The 22,964-nt window shown below is 35.8% G+C and overlaps 2 protein-coding genes across 3 annotated transcripts in view; both read left to right on the top strand.

Moving 5' to 3' along the window:
* PYGO1 (pygopus family PHD finger 1) overlaps positions 1-2,418 on the top strand; it is a 41,177-nt gene extending 38,759 nt beyond the window's left edge. Inside the window, exon 4 of the transcript XR_008554366.1 lies at positions 2,401-2,418. The gene's annotated coding sequence lies outside the window, so the exon portion shown is untranslated. The remainder of the gene's footprint in view (positions 1-2,400) is intronic.
* A 191-nt stretch (positions 2,419-2,609) lies between these two features.
* The window catches only part of DNAAF4 (dynein axonemal assembly factor 4), a 33,679-nt gene continuing 13,324 nt past the window's right edge, over positions 2,610-22,964 (top strand). For both annotated transcript variants that reach the window (XM_037502533.2, XM_037502534.2), the window contains exons 1-6: positions 2,610-2,784; positions 3,136-3,283; positions 7,402-7,535; positions 15,064-15,304; positions 20,215-20,360; positions 21,418-21,527. In XM_037502533.2, coding sequence (XP_037358430.1) covers positions 2,662-2,784; positions 3,136-3,283; positions 7,402-7,535; positions 15,064-15,304; positions 20,215-20,360; positions 21,418-21,527 — 902 coding nt within the window. In that variant the 5' untranslated portion in view covers positions 2,610-2,661. The remainder of the gene's footprint in view (positions 2,785-3,135; positions 3,284-7,401; positions 7,536-15,063; positions 15,305-20,214; positions 20,361-21,417; positions 21,528-22,964) is intronic.

Raw genomic sequence — 22,964 nt, 5'->3', positions numbered from 1 at the left:
TAAAAATTATAGAACTCAAACTTTCTCATTAGCCAAACTTGACAATTGCATCCTTAAAAAGAAACAAATTTATAATTATTGCTTTTAGGTTAAGAATAATCAGATTTAATTTTTGCTTCATAATATATATTTTTACTACATAAGGACCTCACAATATATAAGAAGAAAATAATGACCCTCCTCTACTATTTTTAAACTTTTACTTTAATTTTATAATATTTGTTACATATAAAATGTGTATTTTTACATATGTTCTGAATCATACAATGTAGAAGTACAAACTTATTAGGACAAATCTAAAGTACAAATCTAAAATTAGGAAAGTACCTTGGTAATTTCTTTGATACTCTCTGGTAGCATTCTTTGATGTAATGAACAGACTCAAACAAAAATGACTGGGGGGTCTTCTCTCTGGGTTTTCCTAGGGAACCAGCCAATGGGAGCTAAACCTCTTAATTCCTAGTGGGAGGGACTGCACCTGAACTCAGCTTCCCATGGTAATGGTAATTTCTTTCTTCCAACTAAAGCTTTCCATATGTGAGGCAAGTTGTTCATATGCCAAGTAGCTGTAGTCTCAGACAAGCCTTATAAATTGCTGTCACTTAAAATAAGTCTGCCTGGTACTCTAGCATACTCTAGCAGTCTTCTTACTGACAAAATTTCTTTTCAGTCTGACCTATAAGAGCAGAGAACAGAGGGAATGGAATTCCTCTTTAGTAATGAAAACCCACACTGCAGATCCAGAATAGTCCAGTGTGCTTCTCAGGATGATGGAAGAATGGGGAACCCTGTGTTTTTTCTTGGCTTTCTTAAGTTTCCCCTTATCCCAGTAAAACCTATCCCTTAACGGAGTTCTCAAACTTTACTGTGTATCAGACTTGCCTAGTGGATTTGTTGAAATAGATTGATGAGAGCAGCTAAGATTGGGAATGACACTATTGTTTTCACCCTATATAAAAAGGAAGTGGTCATGTGGGAACCCTTTCTGTAGCAGCTTTTCCTTACTTATAGAACTGCCTTTGCCATGTATCAAAATTCTATATATGCATGGGTAAAAACTCTTTGGTTTTTTCAATCTAACTAAAAAATACAGATTAAGAATTTGAAATGGAATTAGTTTTGAGGCTTGTGAAACACTGTATGAAAGTTACATTGGTACAAGTAGATATAATGAGTCAATACTAAAACTTGTTTCTTTAAAGATATAATTCATTCAGCACATAAAAAGTTTGATAAGATGTAAGTTGTCAGGAGGACAATTTCACTGCAGAGGTGTGTTTGTACTTAACAAGGTGAATTGCTAACAGACTTTCCTCAAATCCCCAAATAGCACAAAGTGTCCTTTTTGTTGTATCACTTGTGTTTTAAAATAGTGGGAGAATCTAGACTTTAAAATTGTATATAAAAGGAGTGTATAACTCCTTTTGAAGACACAGGAGAATCTGAAACAAAATGATAAAAGTAGGAATAAAACCAAAGAGGGACAAATGGCAACATGAAAAAAAGAATCTTTAGGCTTTTCCACTTAGGAGAACAACGTGGGGGGTTGGGGAAGAGTCTAAGAAGACTCCCAAGATTCAAAGTTAGAGAAGCTGGAGATGCTGAGCCACTGACAAAATTGAGTAAGGTACTGAGGCAGGTTTGTTTGGGGGAAAGAAGCCAACATCCTACATCATTTTTTTCCTTCCAAATCTGTTGTTGTTCAACTTTCCTCAAGGAGCTTTGACATTTGTGGTAATGGCCTCCAAAAGTGAAAAGTTTAAAATCCAAATCCCTAGGTGGCAAGTAGTTTGTAGATGCTCAATTTTAATTTAAATTTTTAAAATATCAAATTTCAGCAATTTATAAACTGGATCACAGAAACAGCCTGAAGAAAGAACACTGGAATGGGAATTAAGGCCCAGGATTTTAGTCATGGTCTGTTACTAATATACGACAGTGGGGTGTTGAGTGTATAGGCCTCATATTCCATAGGTAAGACTACATGGTCTTCACGTTTCTTTAGTATTAAAGTTTCAAGTCTTCTTAAGTAATTGTAAGATGTTTCATGTAAAGCCAACATTCTACAGTTGAGATGCAATCAGGCATTCATCTGATGAGTTATAAGGTTGGTTCTCCTCAATTTTCAAACCGAGAAGGAAACCCTTTACATTATTTTCTTGGTGGTCCCACGGTTGGTAGCATTTTAAGGGCTACATTAGTGCTGGTAAGCTTCCAGGCCAAGATAGACATATGACAAAAAAAATTTCCAAAACAGGAACACCAAATGGGGCTAACTCAGAGCCTCCATCAGAACAAACAAAAGAGCAGGGCTGCAGAGCCCATGGGTTTCGCACCTGCTTCCCTCAGTGGTCACACCTTCCTGTGCAGTAAGTTCACATTCCTTTTTTGTATTCTCAGGCGCGATGCTCTTTTCTTGCTTAAGTAGATCAGACAGCTGCTCAGACTGCAGGCAAGGAATAAGATCTCGAGAAGTGGCCTAACGCCTCCCCCAGGTGTGCCCAAGCAGCCAAGATTGGAAAGAGGTCCTCCAGGTAAAGTGAAAGCTGAGCTGGCCCGGCCTGACCGGAAGGGCTGGCGCGTGGTAACCGGGGCTTCCCTAGCAACCAGCCAGGCGTCGGTTCCAACCTGCTGTCCCGGCCGCTTTGGCCGCCCCCCGGGATGCCCCTGCTGGTGAAAGATTACAACTGGCAGCAGACCAAGACTGCGGTCTTTATCTCCGTGCCCCTCCGAGGCGTCTGTGTCAGAGACGTCGACGTGTTTTGCACAGAAAACTATCTGAAGGTAGGGACGCGAGTTGTGTCCACCGGGTACCTGAGAGTGCTTCCGAAGCTGCTGCGAGAGCGCTGCTGTGTACGCACAACATTACGTCTTTGCAGATAACGTCACAGACTTTTAGTTACATTAAAAAAAAAAAAAAGTGAATCCCATACAGTGCACCTCATCTATAGATAGATGTCATCAGACCAGAGATCATTTTTAGCCTAGGTTTTCTCTTATATGCCTTCTTAATCTTTCGTGACCTGGAATAAAAGTATATCAGGCACTAAAATGATTTGGCCCCTTACTACTTATTTCTTAACATCATACCTTTAATTTGTGTAACTAAATTTCCATTTACCCTTTTCCGAATAGGTCAACTGTCCTCCATTTTTATTTGAGGTGTTTCTGTACGCTCCGATAGACGATGAAAGCAGCAAAGCCAAAATTGGGAATGACACTATTGTTTTCACCTTATATAAAAAGGAAGCGGTCATGTGGGAAACCCTTTCTGTAGCAGGTGGTAAGTTCCTTATTAAAGATGTTCATATGGGTATGCTTTTTATATTTTATACTTTTTTAAAAATTGCCTTTCAAAACAATTAAGTTGCTTAACCAGGGTGGAAAAATAGGTACATGAGCATGATTTAAATGATAAATCATGTTTCAGGTGCACTTAAATAGCCAAAGATTGAAATCTTCAAAAATTAGAGCATATTGATGATAGCTTTTAAGCAAAAAATGGGATTTTATGTTCGGTCATAAGACGTCCAGATATGACTTTTATTGAGCACTTATTTTGTATTAGGCATTAATATGCTTGTTAATTCTCACAACAGTCTATACTTAGGTATCCTTTTGTTTTTTAACAGGAAGGGCTCTGAGGCACAGAAGGGTTGAGTAATTGGCAAAAGTTATTCAATTAGTTAAGTGGCAGACTGGAACTGAAGCCTTCACAGTTTGACTAGTGAGCAGTGGCTCTCAATCCTGGAAATGTATTTGAATTACCTGCAGAACCTATAAATAATACACATACAAATGGCTGTACCCCTTTAATCAGTTCCTGAGAGTGGGACCCGGCTAGTGGTAGTTTTAAAAATCTTTCCAGGGATTATAATATGCATCAAAAAGTGAGCTCCCCTATTCTCTGGACTTAGTATTCTGCCGAGATCAAATTATAGTTCAGTAATTACCCTCTACTGCTTTAATTCCATCTTCCTTTCTTATTTGTCATGTTTTCTAGTGCTTTATATCTACTACCCTGTGTTTCTCCTAGGCATTAATGCCAGAGGGCATTAAGCCTTGAGTCGGGTTTATAGACAATGGAGAGATTGTAATCATTCGCTATACTAAAGCTTTCTTGGTATCTTGCAATGAAACTTAATTTTTTTTTAAGATTTATTTATTTATTTACACAAGCACTGGGTACTGTCAGAAACAAGGGAGGGTGAGAGAATTCACCAGAGCCAGAGCAGGGAGCAGAACAGGCAGGCGGACGAAGTACCCTGCTGAGGGGAGCAGCGGGTGGCAGGAGAGGTCTGCGCGCCATGTGGGACCCTCGCTGGTGGCTGGGGATTGAACTGGTGCTGCAGAGGCAGCTGGCAGCTTTGCAGCCCAGTACTCAACCACTGCGCCACCAGGGGAGGCCCTGGAACTTAATTTTTTAATCTCCAGTAGTGGGTATAATTTTTCTCTAACATCTGGTATTTAGCTCATAAGGTAGTGGTTATGGTACACTACCCTAAACAGGTTTGTTTAGTTCTTTAGTGAGTCCCCTACAACATGAGTTTTTTTTAAAAAACCAGAAACTGCTCTCTTACCCCTGCCCAACTTTGTGAAGTCTGGAAGGAGCTTGGGAATATGTCATAAAACATAGTCAGAGTGTTTTGACTTCTTACCTAGCTCTAAATGTAAACACTTTCATTTATTTCAACTCTTATTGATAATCTTAACTTTGAAGTTCTGTGGAATCAGAACCATCATCTATTATAATTGCTTATTTAAAAACAAATGGAGATGGGTGGAGAGGAACTCCTTAGATGATTCTGATGACTGGCCAGGTTTGAGAAAAACTAATGTGTGTGTGTGCCGCATACATGCGGGTCCATGCTGGTGACAAATACATTTACTCAGGAAATGTTTTATTCACCACATTTTTAGGATATATAAAAGAGTCATATCAGAAAACTAGTTACTTTCTCCTACTGCTGACAATATACACTTTCTTCTTTGTCAGATTCCCTTTTTATCCCACTCCTTATGAGGAGTAGGAAGGAACCTCTTTCCTAATCATGATCTTCCTCTCTGTACACACCTGCTTCCATTCCAAAGCTATTTTTCTCTCCTCTTTTATAATTATCTGGTGAACTAGTCCAAATTTTGGCCATTTAAAACAGAGATTGGCAAACATTTTCCAAAAAGAACCAAATAGTATTTTAGACTTTGTGGGCCACATGGTCTTTGTCACAACTCTTCAACTCTGCCATTATGACAACAAATAAACTACACACAGTATGTATTTATTGACACCGAAATTTGAATTACATCTAATTTTTGTATGTCACAGGCATTATTATTCTTTGGATTTCTTTTCAACCATTTAAAAATGTAAAAATTATTCTTAGCTGTGGCTGTAGGGAAGCAGAGAGCAGTTTGGGTTTGGTCCATGGGCCATGGTTTGTCAATCTCTGGCTTAAATTAATCAAAACAGTTTTAAAACTAACTTATGTAAAAAGTAATGAACATTGATTCTATTCCAGAAGCCAGGTTTGAGATGCCTATAGAAATCAAACTCGGTTTCACATGCAATTCAGTTATTTCAGATTATTTCTTTACCAGTATTATTTTCATGTAAAGTATTTTGAGACTCCAGTCTACATCCCAAGTCTGACTGCTGCATTATTCAAAACATTGTTCCATTTATTCCTGAAGTTCCATTTATTCCTGAAGTTCCTTTTGATACACTTAATTTCTTTTAGATGGTGAGCATTTCATTTAAAACATTGATATTCCTTCAATTATTTCTGCCCCCGAAGTTGGTCCAACTGTCTGCTACCCTGTTACTAAACAGGAGTTCTGGGGGAGGCTTCATAGTCCTCATTCCCAGCCAAGACCTTGGATGAGTAAAAATTCCATTTTTTGACTCAACCACTAACAAAAATTTAGCATTATCTTCAGTTATGAATTTAGGAAACAAACAGCAATAGTATCAACAAAAATGAAATATGTTCATATCACAATAATTGTTATCTTTTATATTCATCGGTACTTTGAAATTATAGTATTAGATATATTACTATATATTATTTAATGTAGGTTAATGAAGCATATAGTAGTGTATCTCACACATTTTTTTATTTTGTAATTTTTAATAAGCTGATTTTCTTTATAATCCTATATATTTTATATGTTATATATGAAATCCTATATATTACATATATTTTATACATTTTAAAACATTGCGAGGGCCTCTCGTGGGGCACAGCGGATTAAGTCTCAGTACTATGAAGCTATCAGCAGCCACTGCAACATGAGTTTGATCCCTGGCCAGGGAGCTACCCACATGGCACAGCAGACCTCTCCTGTCTTGCCCACTGCTCCCCTCAGCAGTGTATTTCAGTCAGTCTGCCTGTTTTGCTCCCCACTTTGTTTCTGGTAAATCATCTCACCTTCCACACCTCTGGCCTGTACCCCAGTTCGTGTATGCATAAATAAATAAATCTTTAAAAAAAAAAAAAAAACATTGTGAAGGGGTCCATAAAGCTTCACTATTCTTCCAAAGTGTCTCCTGCACAAAAATGTTTAAGGACCCCTCCCTGTGTAGAGTCTGATTCATCCCTCCCCTCCCCTCCCTTTGTTTTCCCCTTCTTCAATCTCTCCCCAAGTTTTCTTTCCCTTTCCTGGTTTTTTTCTCTAAGTCTAGATCCCTTCCTGATCCCTATTCTCCTAAGTTGATTTACCACCACAGTTTGTAAAACATTGAGTCACTGAATATAAAAATACTTGTGAATAGAAAAATTCTATATATAGCATGTCATATTAGTTTATAATTTTTCCTAATGCTGGAAACTCTTCATATGTGTAAATTACCATTTATATTTGTGATGGTGATTAATCATTATCAGATGATCTCAACCTATCTTCTCTTCTAGGAGACCCCATAGTGATGATTTGTTGTGATCAGAATTATAAGCAAATAGCTCTGATTTTTCACCTGAGGAGGAGAATAAAGGTGTTCTCATCTCCCCCTTATTTTGTCCCCTCTCTCTACTCCTCCTTTTCCTTGTTCTCCCCCGCTCCATCATTCCACTACCCTTCCTCTCTTCCGATTGTGTTCCTCTTCCCTGTTTTTTCCTCTCTTCCCTCATTCCCCCTCTCTATTTTTCCTCCTTTCTCTCCTATATTTTCTTTCTCCTTTTCTCTTATTCTAGGGTGATTCACTACTGTTACAGTTACTTGCCTACCTTTTAATGTTAGCTTCTTGGCCAGTTTAATATTGAGAAGTGTTTTCATTTTCCACGTGAAATTGGATCAAAAGGGATCTCATCTTGGATCAGTGTGTTAAGTAGTTTTCTCCTTAATTAACCAAATTCATCACAAGAATATCACAATCCTAATTTAGTGATATTCCTCATATTTTAGTTGACAAAGAGATGATGCAAGGAATAAGAGAAAAATCTATTTTACAAGCCCAAGAAAGAGCAAAAGAAGCTATGGAAGCAAAAGCTACAGCAAAGCGGGAAGATCAAAAATTCGCACTAAACGTCATGATGAAGGTAATTTAAAAATTGGTAGAAAAGTCTCCTAGTTAAAGAGATAATAGTAAACTGGGTAAGAATAATTAGTTCCAACCAATGTAATTCCTCAGCATTTTGTTCATAATTTGGTGTGTAGGCCTTACTAAGCTATATAGGCCATCTCCTACGTATGTGTTGCTGAAAATCTGTTTGAAAGTTGACTATATAAACATTTGACAGTAGATTTATTTATTTTAGGAAGAATGTTCTATTTCCTGGGGGAGTTGGGCAAAAAAATTATAAACTTTGTACGCTCTGCCAGTTTTCTTTTTAAGTCTTGGAATAAGGAACATGATTATTTAAAATAAAAATTACAGAGATTAAGCACTAAATACTGATAAATTAATATCTTTTTAACTGTTGAGGTCTTTAAGTTCAGGCTGTAATCAGCAGTATGTTCTTTGAGAGATAATTCACATACATACAGTTCAGCTATTTAAAGCAAACAATTGAGTGTTTTTTAGTACACAGTTGTTCACCCATCACCACCATCAATTTTAGAACATTTTTATCACCCCAGAAAGAAATTCCATACCCATTAAAAGTCCCTCCAGATTTCCCCCGACTCCCAGTTCTAGATAATCACTAATCTAGTTTCTATCTGTGTAGATGTACCAGTTCTGATTTTCACATTTCTCATTTCCCCATTTCTCATTTTGACATCTTGAATGAGTGAGGAATCTCTCACAAGCATTATCTCATCAAGAGTTCTGAGGAAACTTGATACTTCTTTTGCAGTTGGATCACTGGGTTCTTATAATCAAAAGTTCATAATTGCAAAGATTTCCTCACTTCTTTCATCTCTTCAACTTGACTTTAAAATATAATTATTTGTATACTTTGGTTATATGCTTTGTTAGTTAATAGTAAACATGTGGTCAGCTAGCCACAGAGCTCAATTTTCAGTATGCTTGATGATTTCCATCTTTTTTGGATGTTATTATCATGGCTGTCTGTCTTTTGATTTTTTAAATTTCCATGAACTAAAAATATTAAAGCAAAATAACATAAAATTTGTGACAACTGATAAATCTTTACTGAATTAGTAGTTAAATAGTAGTGCCGTATTTATAAATATAACAAAACTGAATAATTGGCAGGCACTATCCTGCACTATATCTTGGAGTTATTAATCCATTAATTCATGAAAGACTGAATTTACTGTTTGAAAAGACAAGCCCACATTCAAGAATTGAAGAAATAAATTACACCTCTTCTAGGAAAGAGGGATTAAGTCACTTTACATGTATATAGAAATGGGAACAATTTGTGGGTATTTTATAATTTCCTCAGCTAGTTTGAATTGAAAAGATTAGGGATTAACAATTAAGAGAATTTCATTTATCTAGCAGAAAATATTCAAAGAAAGAGCAGTTATCAAATATAGTTAAATCAAAGCTGTCACTCCCTCTCTCTGAAACCTCCTTATTATTGCCTTTCTTGGGCTTAGTATTGCCTTTCATAGGCTGGTAGTGAGATGGTCCACATCTGCATATACCAGTACCCAGTGGAACACGGGCTGTCTATATTCAGTTGGCTCTCTTTTAAGTCCCATAAAATAATTGCTTCAGATATTATAGAATGATTTTAAAAGTGATTATAAGTTTTGCATGTGTTCCAATAAATCGTTACTTCAAGTCTGTGTGTGAAACCTAGTTTACTACATCAACTTCCTGGTATTTTTACTGCTGATCATTCATTCACTGAACAAATATTTACTGGATCTGTGAAAATTACTGAGTAGAGATGAACAAGTCAGTCTTCCACATTCAGTTTACTTATGATTTAGAGAGGGTTACAGACAAAAAAAGCAGATTACACCAAAGTGTTAGCGGGCAGTCTAAGGGAGACCCCAGGACCCCCAAACTTGCATGCTCTAAAGGAATTTTGCCATCCACCACATAAATACAAACATACTCTTAGTGTGAAAGATCTGTAATAGAATGGTTGTGCATAGAGAGGGAATAGAGAAAAGATATAGAGTCCCAGTGAAACACCCAAAGTTACCTATCCCCTCATGAATAAATACCTAGCCTAACGGGGTTAACCCAAAGCGAGGCTGCTAAGGCCCAGAAGCTGTCCACAAGTCTAAGGCACCTTCTGGCAGGTAACCATAGGAAAAGAGCAAAAGAGGTGAGGCAAATCTGGAACAAAAAAAGCAAAATCAAAGTATAAGTCAAGATAAACACTGCCAGTGTTAGCTTTCCCACATGTCTCTCACCCACATGTCTCTATATGTCTTTTCAAATGTCTCTATATATATCTTCTCCATGTTTCCTAAGTCCCTGGTGCAAGTTTAAAGCTGATAAAAAAGTATACCCTCCTTCACATGTTTCTCTGCTCTATATTTCTCTCTTGTTTCTCTCTATTTTCCCCTGGCAGCTCAGCTCCATACATCATTAAAGTGGGGTGAGGAACTAGTACCTTCCCTTTTTATTGAGATTCCTCTGTTACAATAGTAGGTATTGTGTAAGAGGTCATGGGAGGCTAAAGAGACAGTACGAGCAAGATTGGAATCTCATCCTGAAAGTATGCTTAGGAAATAGTCAATGTTTTCTGTACAAAATACTAGAGAATAAGTCACAGGACCTGGGGAATAAATGGGAAAAGAACTCTAGAGATAGCTTGAGTAAATGCATGACAGAATATGGCATAGTAAGGAGACATTTGTTGTCAGAAATAAAATGTTAAGATTTTGAGAAATTTCCTAAATATAGTAAGAATCTCTTTAGGGACCTTCAGCACGAACATCAAATTAATTGGGTTTGTATTTTGGAAAGCTCATTCTGGCTAATGAGTTTGAAGAGGTTGCAAGGCAGGGGCAGAGCTTTTGTATTTTTAAGATGGGAGGACTTGGAACATACTTATATGTTTATTTGCTCCTCAGTGCCATTTTAATTTAAAATGTATGTTTGAAACCTATCCATTTCTCCCTGCTTCCAAACAACCCCTTAAAATTCTTTAAGATATTAGTAAGTAGAACCTATATTTTTGGTCTATCTTTTCCCCTTCCTCCCATTATTAGTTTATATGTATTCTTTATCCAAATAAATGTATTGAGATGTCATACATCACCATGACATTCACACTTTTAAAATGTACAATTTTTAGTTAATTAACAAATTACCTTCATGACTTCTAATTCCAGAACATTTTCATCACCTCAGAAAGGAACCCCATTAGAAAATCACTCCCCACTTTCCCATTTCCTTTTATTCCTGGAAATCACTAATCTGCTTGAATCCTTGAAGTCTTGCATTTAAAGCCTAGTCAACTGGAAGCTTTTAACATATATAATATTAACTATGTCAGTAATGTGTTTCTATGTGAGTAAACTTGGGTACTGGCTTAAAGATTTCTTCATCAGTAAACCAAAGCTTAAATCTTTAAAAGATACCAAATATGTTTAATATCTTGAGATACTCCTGAGAGTATCTCAAATCACTAGAGGCTGTGCACCAATATAACAAAAACAAAAAACTTTCAGGGGCCTCCCTTGTGGCACAGAGTTAAGTCTCAGCACTATCAAGCTATCACCAACCACTGCAATATCAGTTCAATCCCAGGCCAGGTAGTTTAACCCACATGGCACAGCAGACCTCTCCTGTCTCGCCTGCTGCTCCCTTCAGCACTGTATTTCAGTAGATCTGCCTTTTCTGCTCCCCATTCTGTCTCTAGTGAATCCTCTCACACACACCCTCATACATCCTAGTCTACATCCTAGTCCTCGTATGCATAAACAAATAAAATAATAAATCTTTTAAAAAACAATAAACTTTCTATTATGTAAAACTTTTGATCAAGGAAAAATAACTAATAAGCTAACTAGTGCAATAAGAGTTTACTCTTATCCTTCTTGACACATGTAGTTTCTAGATTACTTACAAATTTCTATGCTTTAGACAGCAAATCCACATAAAAAGTAAACTGAAATACAGAATAGCCTATGTCTAAATTTGCTGATATATTAAGTAAGTTCATCTCAATTATTCATGAGTTTGATGTTTTTAGTTTGTGAATTAACTAGCTATTGGTTTTCCCTTATAGCTCTCATTATTTACTCTGGGCTCCCTTTACCTATTTGAAAATCTGCCAAAAGGAAAAGAGTCTCAGTCTGCTCCAGCTGCCATAACAACAACAAAGAACACAGACTGTGTGACTTAATTAACGAAATTTATTTTCTCATAGTTCTGGAGGCTGCAAAGTTCGAGTGCAGGCCAGTTCAGTTTCTGGTGAGGACTCTTCCTGGCTTGTTAGATGGCTGCCATCACCCTATATTCTCACATGGTGCAGAGAGGGCAAACTCTTGGTGTCTTATTAAGCGCACTAATGCTATTGTATCATGGCTCCACCCTTTTTACCTCTTGTAACCTTAATTCCCTCTGTATCTGCCTCCTCTCCAAATAGTATCTCTTTGAGGTTTAGGGCTTCAACACATGAATTGGGAAAACGTGATTCAACTCATAGCAAAAAGGTTTGTTTGTAACAGATACCTGTATCACTAAACACCAGATTCTCATTTCTACAGAATATAAGAAACTGAATAATTTTCAGAAGTTGACAGTGTGAACATACAATAACATTTCTGGGACTCCTCCCTACCTCATTGCTTTCCTCTACCATCAGCATATATTTAGGACCACACAACTGAGAATTGGAGACCCCTGTCTCTCAAAAATAATTATATTGTGAATCTCAGTGATTTGCTGTTTGTACCTCTGCAAACTAAACTCAAGCATACTGAGTTTGTTGTTGGAATAGTTCTCAAAAGAGAAAAATCCATCGAACTACTTCCTGGGCTTGAATCCTCACTTTGACAATTCAGTAAACTCTTTGTCTAGCTATTATTGAAATTTTATTTCCACTTAACAACTTTCCAAGAGAAACTTTAAAATACTGTATTAAACATTAGCCTGATTTAATACTTTAATTTTCTTAACTATGTAAGAATGATACATAGCTACATGTGAACGATAAAACTTAGATATAGTCTTAGCTGGTATTTTTGCCTGTTTTCTACTTTTTCCATTAGAGTCCTTAACATATTGAGCAGTTAACTTTAACTTTCATGCTTGATCATTCTTACATCTATGTTGTATGACTCTGGTTCTGACGATTGCTTGGTCTATTTACAGTATTTTTTTCTAGGCTTTTGGCATACCTTGCAACATGTCAAGACATGTTGTATAAGATTATTTGGCCATAGTGTGTGGGTTTATTTTAATTTGGCTAAGATTTGGGTCATGTTTAATGTTAGCTATAACTGTAGGTATAGAGGCTTCAAATTCATAACCTTTTTTTTCCCTCTTTCCCTTTTGAGTTGGACTCTTTCATCTTCTCATCTTTGCAGAGTCTTTGTCATACATTTCGTCTGTAATTCATTGTCATTATCCTGGAGACCATTTGGTGTGGTAGTAAATTATAAGGAAGGGGAAGCATTCTTTATACAATCTTTCACTTAAATCTCAGTCTTTTCATGGACCTGTCCTTTGGAGATGTGATAATCGCAATTGTTCCTTCAAGGATAATATTCATCCACTGCCTCAATTCCTTTCCCTGGCTATAGCCTTCCTTCTGCCAGTGATACAAGGTTATAACTTTACTCAGACTCCAGAATTTTGCCAAAATTACCATTTATATCTTCCTACCAGTTTATATCTCAGCTAGGTTCTGCTATAGGCAAGCAGATCTTTGTGTCTTTCTGGATACTCCTGTATCTCCAGATTTTAGTATAATTATTTGATTTGTTGCTGAATTCTCTGATGGGTCCCTGAAAACTTACTGTTTTTCAGTTTGTCGTTTTGTTGTTGTAAAATAGGAGTGACATCTTCTAAGCTCTCTACATGTCAAAACTAAAGCTGGATCTCAAGTGAGCAGAATCATATTTTATATATATATAGAAATATATATATTTGTGTGTGTATAAAATTAACTACACTTTGACTACCAAAATTTTCCTTTTACTTTTGTTATAGGTCTTATTATTGTTAATCCAGACTTAGCCTAAGCATTTTTAAAATGTTTAATGAAAATTCATTCCACTTATAGGGATTATGAAGAGTGAGGGTACTCCAATTCTTCATGTACTTTTCCCTTCTTCTATGTGCTGGGACAAAGAAGAAGGGAAGGGAAAAACAGAAGCATATTATTAAACTTGGGTAAAATTGTCATCTTCTTTCAGTTGTGTCTACTTCTTGTTCACAGTGATTGTTCATCACATCTGTTGTCAGGCATTTAAATGCTTTTTCGTTGGAAGGATTCTCCCTGGCCCAACCTGTTGGCAGCTCTCTGAACTTAGAACACGTAGAAATTAACATCTGTTGTGCTTAGTTTTAGCCATAAGTGCAATTCTGAGACTATAAGAAATTACCATTTAGATTTGTAAAATTTAATTAAAAGTTAGTGTTTTATAGTTCAATGGGAAAACAATCAGTCTTCCAGAAGAGGGTAATTAGGTCATGCATGTAGTATATAGGTCCTCTTCAATGTATAGTTTTCATACCTATAATATTAATTTTGTATCCTAAAATAATTCAACCTCTAGGAAGCTTCATCCCAGCATTTACTCTAGGACTGTGATAGGTTTACTATTTAAATGTAAATTAAATTTAAATTTATATTATGAAATTAAAATTTTAAATTCAGTTCCTCAGTCATACTGGCCATATTTTAAGTGCTTAACTAGGTAGTGGCTACTGTATTAGATATCTCAGAGCTTAACTAACATTGGGAAAAGTTCTGTTAGACACTGCTTCTCTAAGAATAGAGGTGACAATTTTGTGTTACCATAGAACAGTCAGATACATGGAATCAGTCATGTACACTCACCAGTTACTCTATTTTGCAGGGGGTTTATTCTTGCATTATGAGAGGAAGTTTGAAAGGGACAGAACTTGGCACACTCTTGCTTTCACACACACTGCTTTCAAAACTGAATTTAGCTTTCATGTGGAAGTTTCAATTGCCTACTAGCACAAAGATAGCCGGCTGCAAAATTCAAAGTTCAAACATCTCCACTCATCAAAAGCAATACCACTTCATCCTTCCTATTTTCCTTCTTACTCTTCCTTTACTCCCTAGGTGAAGGTTGGCACCATTTCAGACCTAAGGCAAGGTAAATAGGAAGGATGAAAAGCAAATGTCTGTATAAATGTGTTTATACATAAGATTTAGGAGAAGTAACTTAACTTTTAGAATAAAAAATTCTTAATTTTTTTTTACTAAGCCCCTACATATCATCTAATTGAATGCCTGCCCACATTTTACATGTGAATAAACTAATGCTGGAGAAAGTGATTGCCCAAGATCATATTAATAGTTAATGTTAAATCTGAAACTAAAACCTGTGTTTTTGATACCCAAGTCATTGAGAATTCTACTAAATTTTTACTGTTCCCATTTTAATTCTTTCAGAGCCAAAGACTATTAATTATTACAATGAATTTCTTATTTTAAGAATGTTGCATTTTATATGTTTTAACTGATTTCGTATTTCTAATTTTCACAGATTGAAGAAGAAGAGAGGCAAAAAATAGAAGACATGAAAGAAAATGAACGAATAAAAGCAACTAAAGAATTGGAAGCATGGAAAGAATGTCAAAGAAAAGCTGAAAAACAAAAAGAACAAAAAAGAATTCAGAGGGAAGAGAAATTATGTCGACAGGAAAAACAAATTGAAGAAGAGAAAAAAAAATTAAAACATCGAAGTCTTACTAAAAATTCAGCATCTAGAAACTTTGCTTCAAAAGGTAAATGATTAATGTTTTCTGGGGGAAAAATGAGTCCTATTGGTACAGTATATATGTTAATATATTGGGGTTTATTTTATTTACTTTTTTCTTTTTTTTTAAGAGCAGGAGTACAGGCCAGAGGTCGGGGGCGGGTGGTGAGAGGATTCACCAAGAGACAGAGTGGGGAGCAAATAGGCAGACTGACTAAAATTCACTGCTGAGGAAAGCAGTGGGCGAGACAGGAGAGGTCTGCTACACCATGTGGGTAGCTCCCTGATCAGCTGGGGATCAAATTCATGCTGCAGAGGCTGCAGATAACTTCATCGGTTGTGTCTTAATCTCTTGCACCACTAGGAAGGCCCTGGGGTTTGTTTTGTAAATATAATATAATGACAATATTAAACCATTATTTTGGTATATTGAGAATAAAAAGATTATAAAGACTAAGGTGACAGATATTTCTTTTTCTACAAAGTAGTGAAATTTTCAAAATAATATGAGTGTGGCTTTGCTGTTGTCTTTGTTTGTGTGCTTCCTTTTGAAGTTTATGCAGGTGGTACCAAGTATGTGTTTAACCAAGGCCCAAAAAGACTTGGAGAGGACTAGCAGTGTCAGGAGCATTTATTTATTTACTTAGAGATACGAAACTGGGAATTTCATGAAAAGTCTTTTTTCTTACATGACTCAGGAAAATAGTACAATAAGCAAACTAGTCTTAAGTAAACAAGAGTCTTCTGGCATTTGATCCTGATGTATTAAAAAGGAGGTAAAAAGACATATTTATTTAGTGAAAACTAGGAGTTTTACCTGTGTGATTTTTGTTTTGGGAATTGTGTATTTAGCAAATGGAACATCTTGTAGTAAAATCATTTTATTTTAAAGATTTATTTATTTATGCATACAAGAGCTGGGGTACAGGCCAGAGATGCAGGGGATGAGAGGATTCACCAGTGACAGAGTGGGGAACAGAACAGGCAGAATGACCCAATTACACTGCTGAGGGGAGCAGCGGGCGAGTCAGGAGAGGTCTGCTGTGCCATGTAGGCTGCTCCCTGGCTGGCCAGAGATCGAACTTGTGCTGCAGAGGCTGCGGATTGCTTCATAATGTGGTGCTTAACCCCTTGTGCCACCAGGGAGGCCCCTAAAATCATTTATTGAATGGTAATAATTAGCATTTATTTAATGATGTGCCATGTGGTTTTATTTTATCAGTGACTATAGGGGGATAATACTTTGCTATTCTTATTTTAGAGGAAATAGATGTTCAGAAAGGATAAAGCAACCACCAAATAAGTAAATCTGTGGGTTTTGAAGAAGATCTGTAACCTTACTCCACCAGACTGTATGTCTTTACTACTTTAACAAGGACGCTTAGCATGTTGAAAAGTTATTTAGAGTGAACATGAAGCAGTTAACATTGTTAAATTTTTTTACTTTATTGTGGTTTAATATTGACATCCAAGTTAAGACCACCCTACCACCATTTTTAATGCCATTTTAACAAAATATTGATACCAACCAGAGTATATGAGAACACTTCCTTCCATATTTCAAATGCTGTTTAACAAATTGGGTGTTTCAAGTGCTACTGGAACCCAAATACAATTTTGCAAATAAAAAATATTCTGATGATGTTTGAAAAAACTCATCTATGGGTATAAGGAAATTAAACATGGTAGAGGGAAAAAGATGTGTCACTTAGGATTTCTAGTTTTTGCTCCAGAAGTTATTCTTATCTTATTTTATTAGCTTCATTATAGATCCCCAGTAAGTTTGGTGACATTCTTTCATCTCTTCTATTCATTTAACAAATATTTATCTACCCAGTATCTACTCTGTACGAAAAGTCATAGAAGACACAAATATAGTTTAAGATATAGCCAGTATCTTCAAGGAAATTAAAATGTTACAGATACAAATATCTTCAATTAATGAGATTTGCAAATAACTGCTTCACAAAATTCACAAATTTGCCTTTCTCACTTCCTGGCTATCTTAGTAGCTGCTCTTGGTTGAGGACCCCAAAGAAGACAGAAAATGCTGCTGTAGTTGGTCAACTCTAGGCTTCACCTCATTACAAAAAGTGGAAAGTACATGCTGGGTACAAATTATCTGATAAAGCAAAATAAACTGGACATCCTTACCAGGCTTGAGGAAATCTGAAATACAGTACTTCTGTCATGTTGTCCAAAGTTGGTGTCCATCACTACAGCTGGAATATTGAATCGGACACGGGGTGGAAAATACTAGAGTATATACATGCAGTAACATCGAGCCAGGTGACTCTGATATCATTAGAAGTATGCCCAAACAGACTGGTAAGAAACAAATCATGAAAAATTTATCTTCAATAAAATTCATCAGAACTTGTTCAAAAATTTTTTTCACGAAACTTTCACTGGCCCATAACCTTAAACCTATTTGTGGAAGAAAATTTGCATGTTCCTACAAAATCATCTCTTCTAATACTGTTTCATGTCACTCTTAACTAAAATGCCCATTGATAACATTTTTAACTATAGAAAGAATGTTACATTTTGCCCCAGAAATATTTGGACAAACCATTTTTCTATACGGAATACAGGTCGCAGGTGCTGCAGATTGCCTATTCAATATATATTCTCCCCTTCTTTTTTGCTAAGAGAATCATAACTTGGGGGTGGGATCAGAAGAAATATGTCCATCTAAAAAACCTCAGTTATTCAAGTTGACAACTTGAATAGTGATTAGATATTTGAAGAAATTAAATAATAACACATTTTTCTTTCAATGTGATAACAGTGTTGTAGTTAGGGTTAAAAAGTGATCTTGTAGGATACCTACTAAATAGTTGTGAATGAAGAAATATGATGTTGGGAGAAATGATATGGGGTGGCAGTATAGCCTGGGGATTGTTGTCCTCATACTGGCTGACATGTCAGCTCTGAGACTCTTGGGCTGGGGGTGTCTCTTCAGAGGCTTCTGTGGTGCTAGAGTTGGTCATGCTGGTGGCAATGTGCATGAACCCTATACAGACAATTTCGCTAGCTGACCACAGGGTAAGTTATTCAATGCAACTATGTGGTTCTAGATCCCCTGGCATTTTTTGCATGACTTTTCATATCCACATCCTCCCAATGGACAGACGAAGAATTAGGTATCCTTTCTGACAATGAAGAATGAAAGCATAGATTCAGCTCTTTAAAACAGCCAGGAGAGAATTTCAAGAAATTATGGAGTTTGTATTGTACATTAAAGTTGTAAATTAAAGTGGTTTGGTCAAGAACAGGAAAAAGAAAAAAATGATGTGTGAGATTGCTTTAAAATAATGTGATATGTGGGGGCCTCTCCCTGGTGGTACAGTGGGTTAAGTCTCACGACTATGAAGCTATCAGCAGCCACAATGGCAGTGTATTTCAGTAGATCTGCCTGTTATGCTCCCCACTCTGTCTCGGTGAATCCTCTCACACACCCCCAAACCCCCACAACTCTGGCCTACATCCCAGTTCTTGTATGCATAAATTAATAAAATAAAAATTTTGAATAATAATAATATGCTATGTGGACATAGATACAGGTAAAGATGAAATGGTATTGGCTATGAATTAATGATTGAAGTTGGATCATGAATACCTCATGGCTAATTATTTTATCTACTTTTGTAAATTGTTTGCATTTTTTATTATGAAAAGAAATAAGGATCTAAATTCAATTCAGACTAAATTGAATCTTTTTTTCCAAAGTAATTTTAAATTAGATTTTAAAAAGGAAGAAAATAAAACTCACCTCCCCAGACTATTTTGTAACTGCATGTAGGCAAGTAACACAATTCTAACTGATGCAAAGCAAAAAGAAACCTGCTAAGAATTTATAGAAAAGTATTACTTTTCTGATGTAGGGACCTCAGCCCTTTCTGCTTGCTTTGGCCTTTACTTTCCCTGTCTGAGATGAAGATCTAAGCTAGAATGTTTGATAGCTGTCTTCGAATCACAAAGAGGCAAGCCATATTATACTAGGAATGACAGAACAGGGAAGAAGGGGAATCTTGGGATAATAATGGTTTTGGAAACTGGTACATCTACACTGAATTACCTTTTAAGTCTATGTATCACATTTTGGGTACTTCTGTATTAATTTTTTTAATTGAGAAAATATTTCATTATAGCATAATAAAAATTTCAGGTGTACAACATTAAAAATCAACATGCAGGCCTCCCCGGTGGCGCAGCGGTTGAGCGCTGGGTTGTGAAGCTGCCCGCAGCCTCTGCAACGCCGGTTCGATCCCGGGCTGCTCCTCGGCCACCGGAGGAGAGTCCCACATGGCGCGCAGACCTCTCCTGCCACCCGCTGCTCCCCTCAGCAGTGTCCTTCGGTCCTTCTGCCTGCTCTGCTCCCCACTCTGGCTCTGGTGAATTCTCTCACCCTCCCACGCTTCTGACTGTACCCAGTGCTTGTATAAATAAATAAATAAATCTTTAAAAAAAAACCAACATGCATATATGCTACATTAAATACACTACTAGATGTTCAATTCTAAATTTTACATTTTTTAAGGTTTATTTATTTATGCATACAAGAACTGAGGTATACGCCAGAGGTGAGGGGGATGAGAGAATTCACCAGAGTGGGGAACAGAACAGGCAGATTGAATGAAACACACTGAGGGGAGCAGTTGGCAAGTCAGGAGGGGTTTGTTGCACCATGTGGGTCACCTCCCTGGCCAGCCGGGAATCGAGACCATGCTGCTGAGGCTGCGGACAGCTTCATAGCGCTGAGCTCAACCCCCTGAGCCTCTGGGGAGGCCCTAGATTTTTTCATTTCTACTTGCAGAAAGTATGCAGTTTATTTGTACAGGATTTTAGAAATAGCTTGATGTTCATTATTTTAAAAGGCAGTTTGATTGTAATTAGAAAATGATAAATAACTTACTTGCTAATATTGCTTTTAAGGGAGAAATTCAGAAAATATGTTTTTTGAGAAGTTAAAGGAAGACAGTATTCCTGCTCCTCGCTCTGTTGGCAGTATTAAAATCAACTTTACCCCTCGAGTATTTCCAACTGCTCTTCGGGAATCACAAGTAGCAGAAGAAGAGGAGGTAAATATAATTGCTACTTTCTGCATTGATCACAAATGAAAATATCATTTATTTCATCTTTTATAACTAGAACTAGTTCTGAATTTCTAAAGTATTCATTACACTAAAGATCTTCATGAATATGTTTTAGTGTATCTTTATGAGAAAAATATATTTTGTATAATTTATGGCTCCAATATGCTGAAGAGAGATCACTGATTTAATATACAGTATTGTTGCTTATATCAGGAAATAAACTCTTACACTTACTCTTTATTTTATAAAACATGTCATTTTCTATAATAGATTTTCAAATTTTTCATCAGTGTGTGCTTTAGTAGGAAAAGATCTGGCAATTTGTCATTAATATTATAATTTACTATTACAGGGATTTTTAATGATTGATATTTTGGAATTAGTATCTTTCATTTATACATTCCTGAGTCCTAGAATTTTTAATATTTTATCTTTAGTAATATAAGCTTTAAGAATTATTTTTCTTTTTACTTTTATTTTTCTTTTAGTGTTAACTGATGACTCTCAATTGAAAAGTTATGGAAATAATTGAAGAACCTTAAGATACAATAATTTATAAATATGAAATTTCTTATTAAACAGTATATTATAGATATTATTTATAAAATTATATCTATAAATTATAACTAAAATAATTTGTTTTTTAGTATAAAAAATCTACATATAAAAGGTAAAATAATCATCACATGAACTACCAGAAATGTGTATGAAATTTGGACTGGAAGTGTTGATACATTTGATAATACCAGCTAAAAAATTCTAAGCAACTGTGTAAAAACTAGAAGCTTAAAATCACTGCTATCCTATAGCATAGATATAACAAAATGCCTAGACTGAGTGTATTTATTCCTCACAGTTCTAGAGGCTGGGATGTCCAAGGTCACGTTGGTTGGTAAGGCTTCAGTATGTGAATTTTGGAGTATGCAAACATTCAGTCCATAGGAAATAGTATTTCCATTTTTGGTACGAAGATGGAAAATCTAAAAGTAATTGCTGAGAAAAATAAGATCTTTGTATTCATTAGATTTCATTCTCATTTCAGTGGCTGCATAAACAAGCAGAGGCACGAAGAGTAATTAATACTGATATTCCTGAACTTTGTGACTTAAAAGAAGAAGAAAAGAATCCAGAATGGTTAAAGGACAAAGGAAAGTAAGTTGTTTGAACTCTAATCATGTGATTTATGATGTAAGTCAACAGTAGCACTCATCACATTTTTTTAAGTATCTTCTCGTGTGTGTGTGTATGTGTGTGTGTGTATGTGGTGGTGTTATTAAGAAGGCAGTACAATTAAGCAAATTAGGTAGGCTTGGCCTCCATTTTGGTTTATTTTTCATTTTATTTTATTTTTTTAATATTTTATTTTATTTTATATAATTCTTACATCTTTTTTCATTTTTGCACAATGTATGCATTTTCATCTTGGTTATAGTCCCCATATAATTCCCACCCCTCTTATTTTGACCATAATCCCTCCTACCCCTATCCCCTGTAGTGTGTCTCTGGTTTAATGTTGCTTGCCGATTTTGATTTTTACTTTATTATAATTAGTCTTTTTTCCTGGTCCCTTATTTAGGTTTTCTAAATTCCTGCTATGAGTGAGACCATCCGATATTTTTCTTTTGTTTTCTGGCTTATTTCACTGAGCATGATCCCTTCCATCTCCATCCAGCTTGCTGTAAATGGCTTGAGTTTATCTTTTTTGATTGTTGAGTAATATTCCATTGTGTATATGTACCGCATCTTCTTGATCCAGTCACCTATTTAGGGGCATTTGGGTTGTTTCCATATCTTACCTATTGTAAACAGTGCTGTAATGAACATGGGATACAGATATCCTTTTGAATTAATGGATTATGATCAGTGAAATAAGCCAAAAGGAAAAAGAAAAATATCAGATGACTTCACTCATAGGAGGAATGTAGGTGAACCAAATAAGGGACCAGGAAAAAAATAATTATAATAAATCAAAAAACAAAATTAACAGGCAACTATTAATCAGAGTAATTCTGCAGGGGAAGGGGAGGGAGGGGGATCAAAACAGGGGAGGTAAGAGCACAAGGGACTATGGTGATGATGCACAGGTGAATTGGCCATGGGAATTTTATGGGGACCACATCTGAAAAGAGAAAGCATGGATTTTTTTGTACAAAAGGAAGAATTGTATAAAAAGGAAGAACAATGTAAATAAATATAAAATTAAACAAATTAAAAATCTAAACCTTCTTTGATTATTCATATTCACCTTTAAAAGATTACTAAATTATATTATAATCATTTATCAAGGTACCCCTTTTAGTAATTCATATATGGTTCTATGTGTGAATATTTCTATACAGTAATTAAAAATAGTGAATTATGGTACCATCTGAGTGGCAATTTGAATATGTATTTTGAGATTGAAAAATAGTTGTAGGTGACTTCTGGATTTCTAGTTTATTTATATACATTTATATATCTATTATTTTCCTATTATTGCCTTAACAAACTATTGCAAATTTAGAGGTCTAAAACAACAAATTTATTATATTACACTTCTGGAGGTCAGAATGCCAAAATGGATTTCTTCTGAGGCTCCAGGAGAGAATC

This window comes from Talpa occidentalis, unplaced genomic scaffold (genome assembly GCF_014898055.3).
Source record: "Talpa occidentalis isolate TD23 unplaced genomic scaffold, MPIMG_talOcc4v2.1 talOcc4.11, whole genome shotgun sequence".
NCBI classification, from domain to species: domain Eukaryota; kingdom Metazoa; phylum Chordata; class Mammalia; order Eulipotyphla; family Talpidae; genus Talpa; species Talpa occidentalis.
Note: the sequence above shows the minus strand (reverse complement) of the source record. Positions and strands in the feature narration are given on the sequence as shown.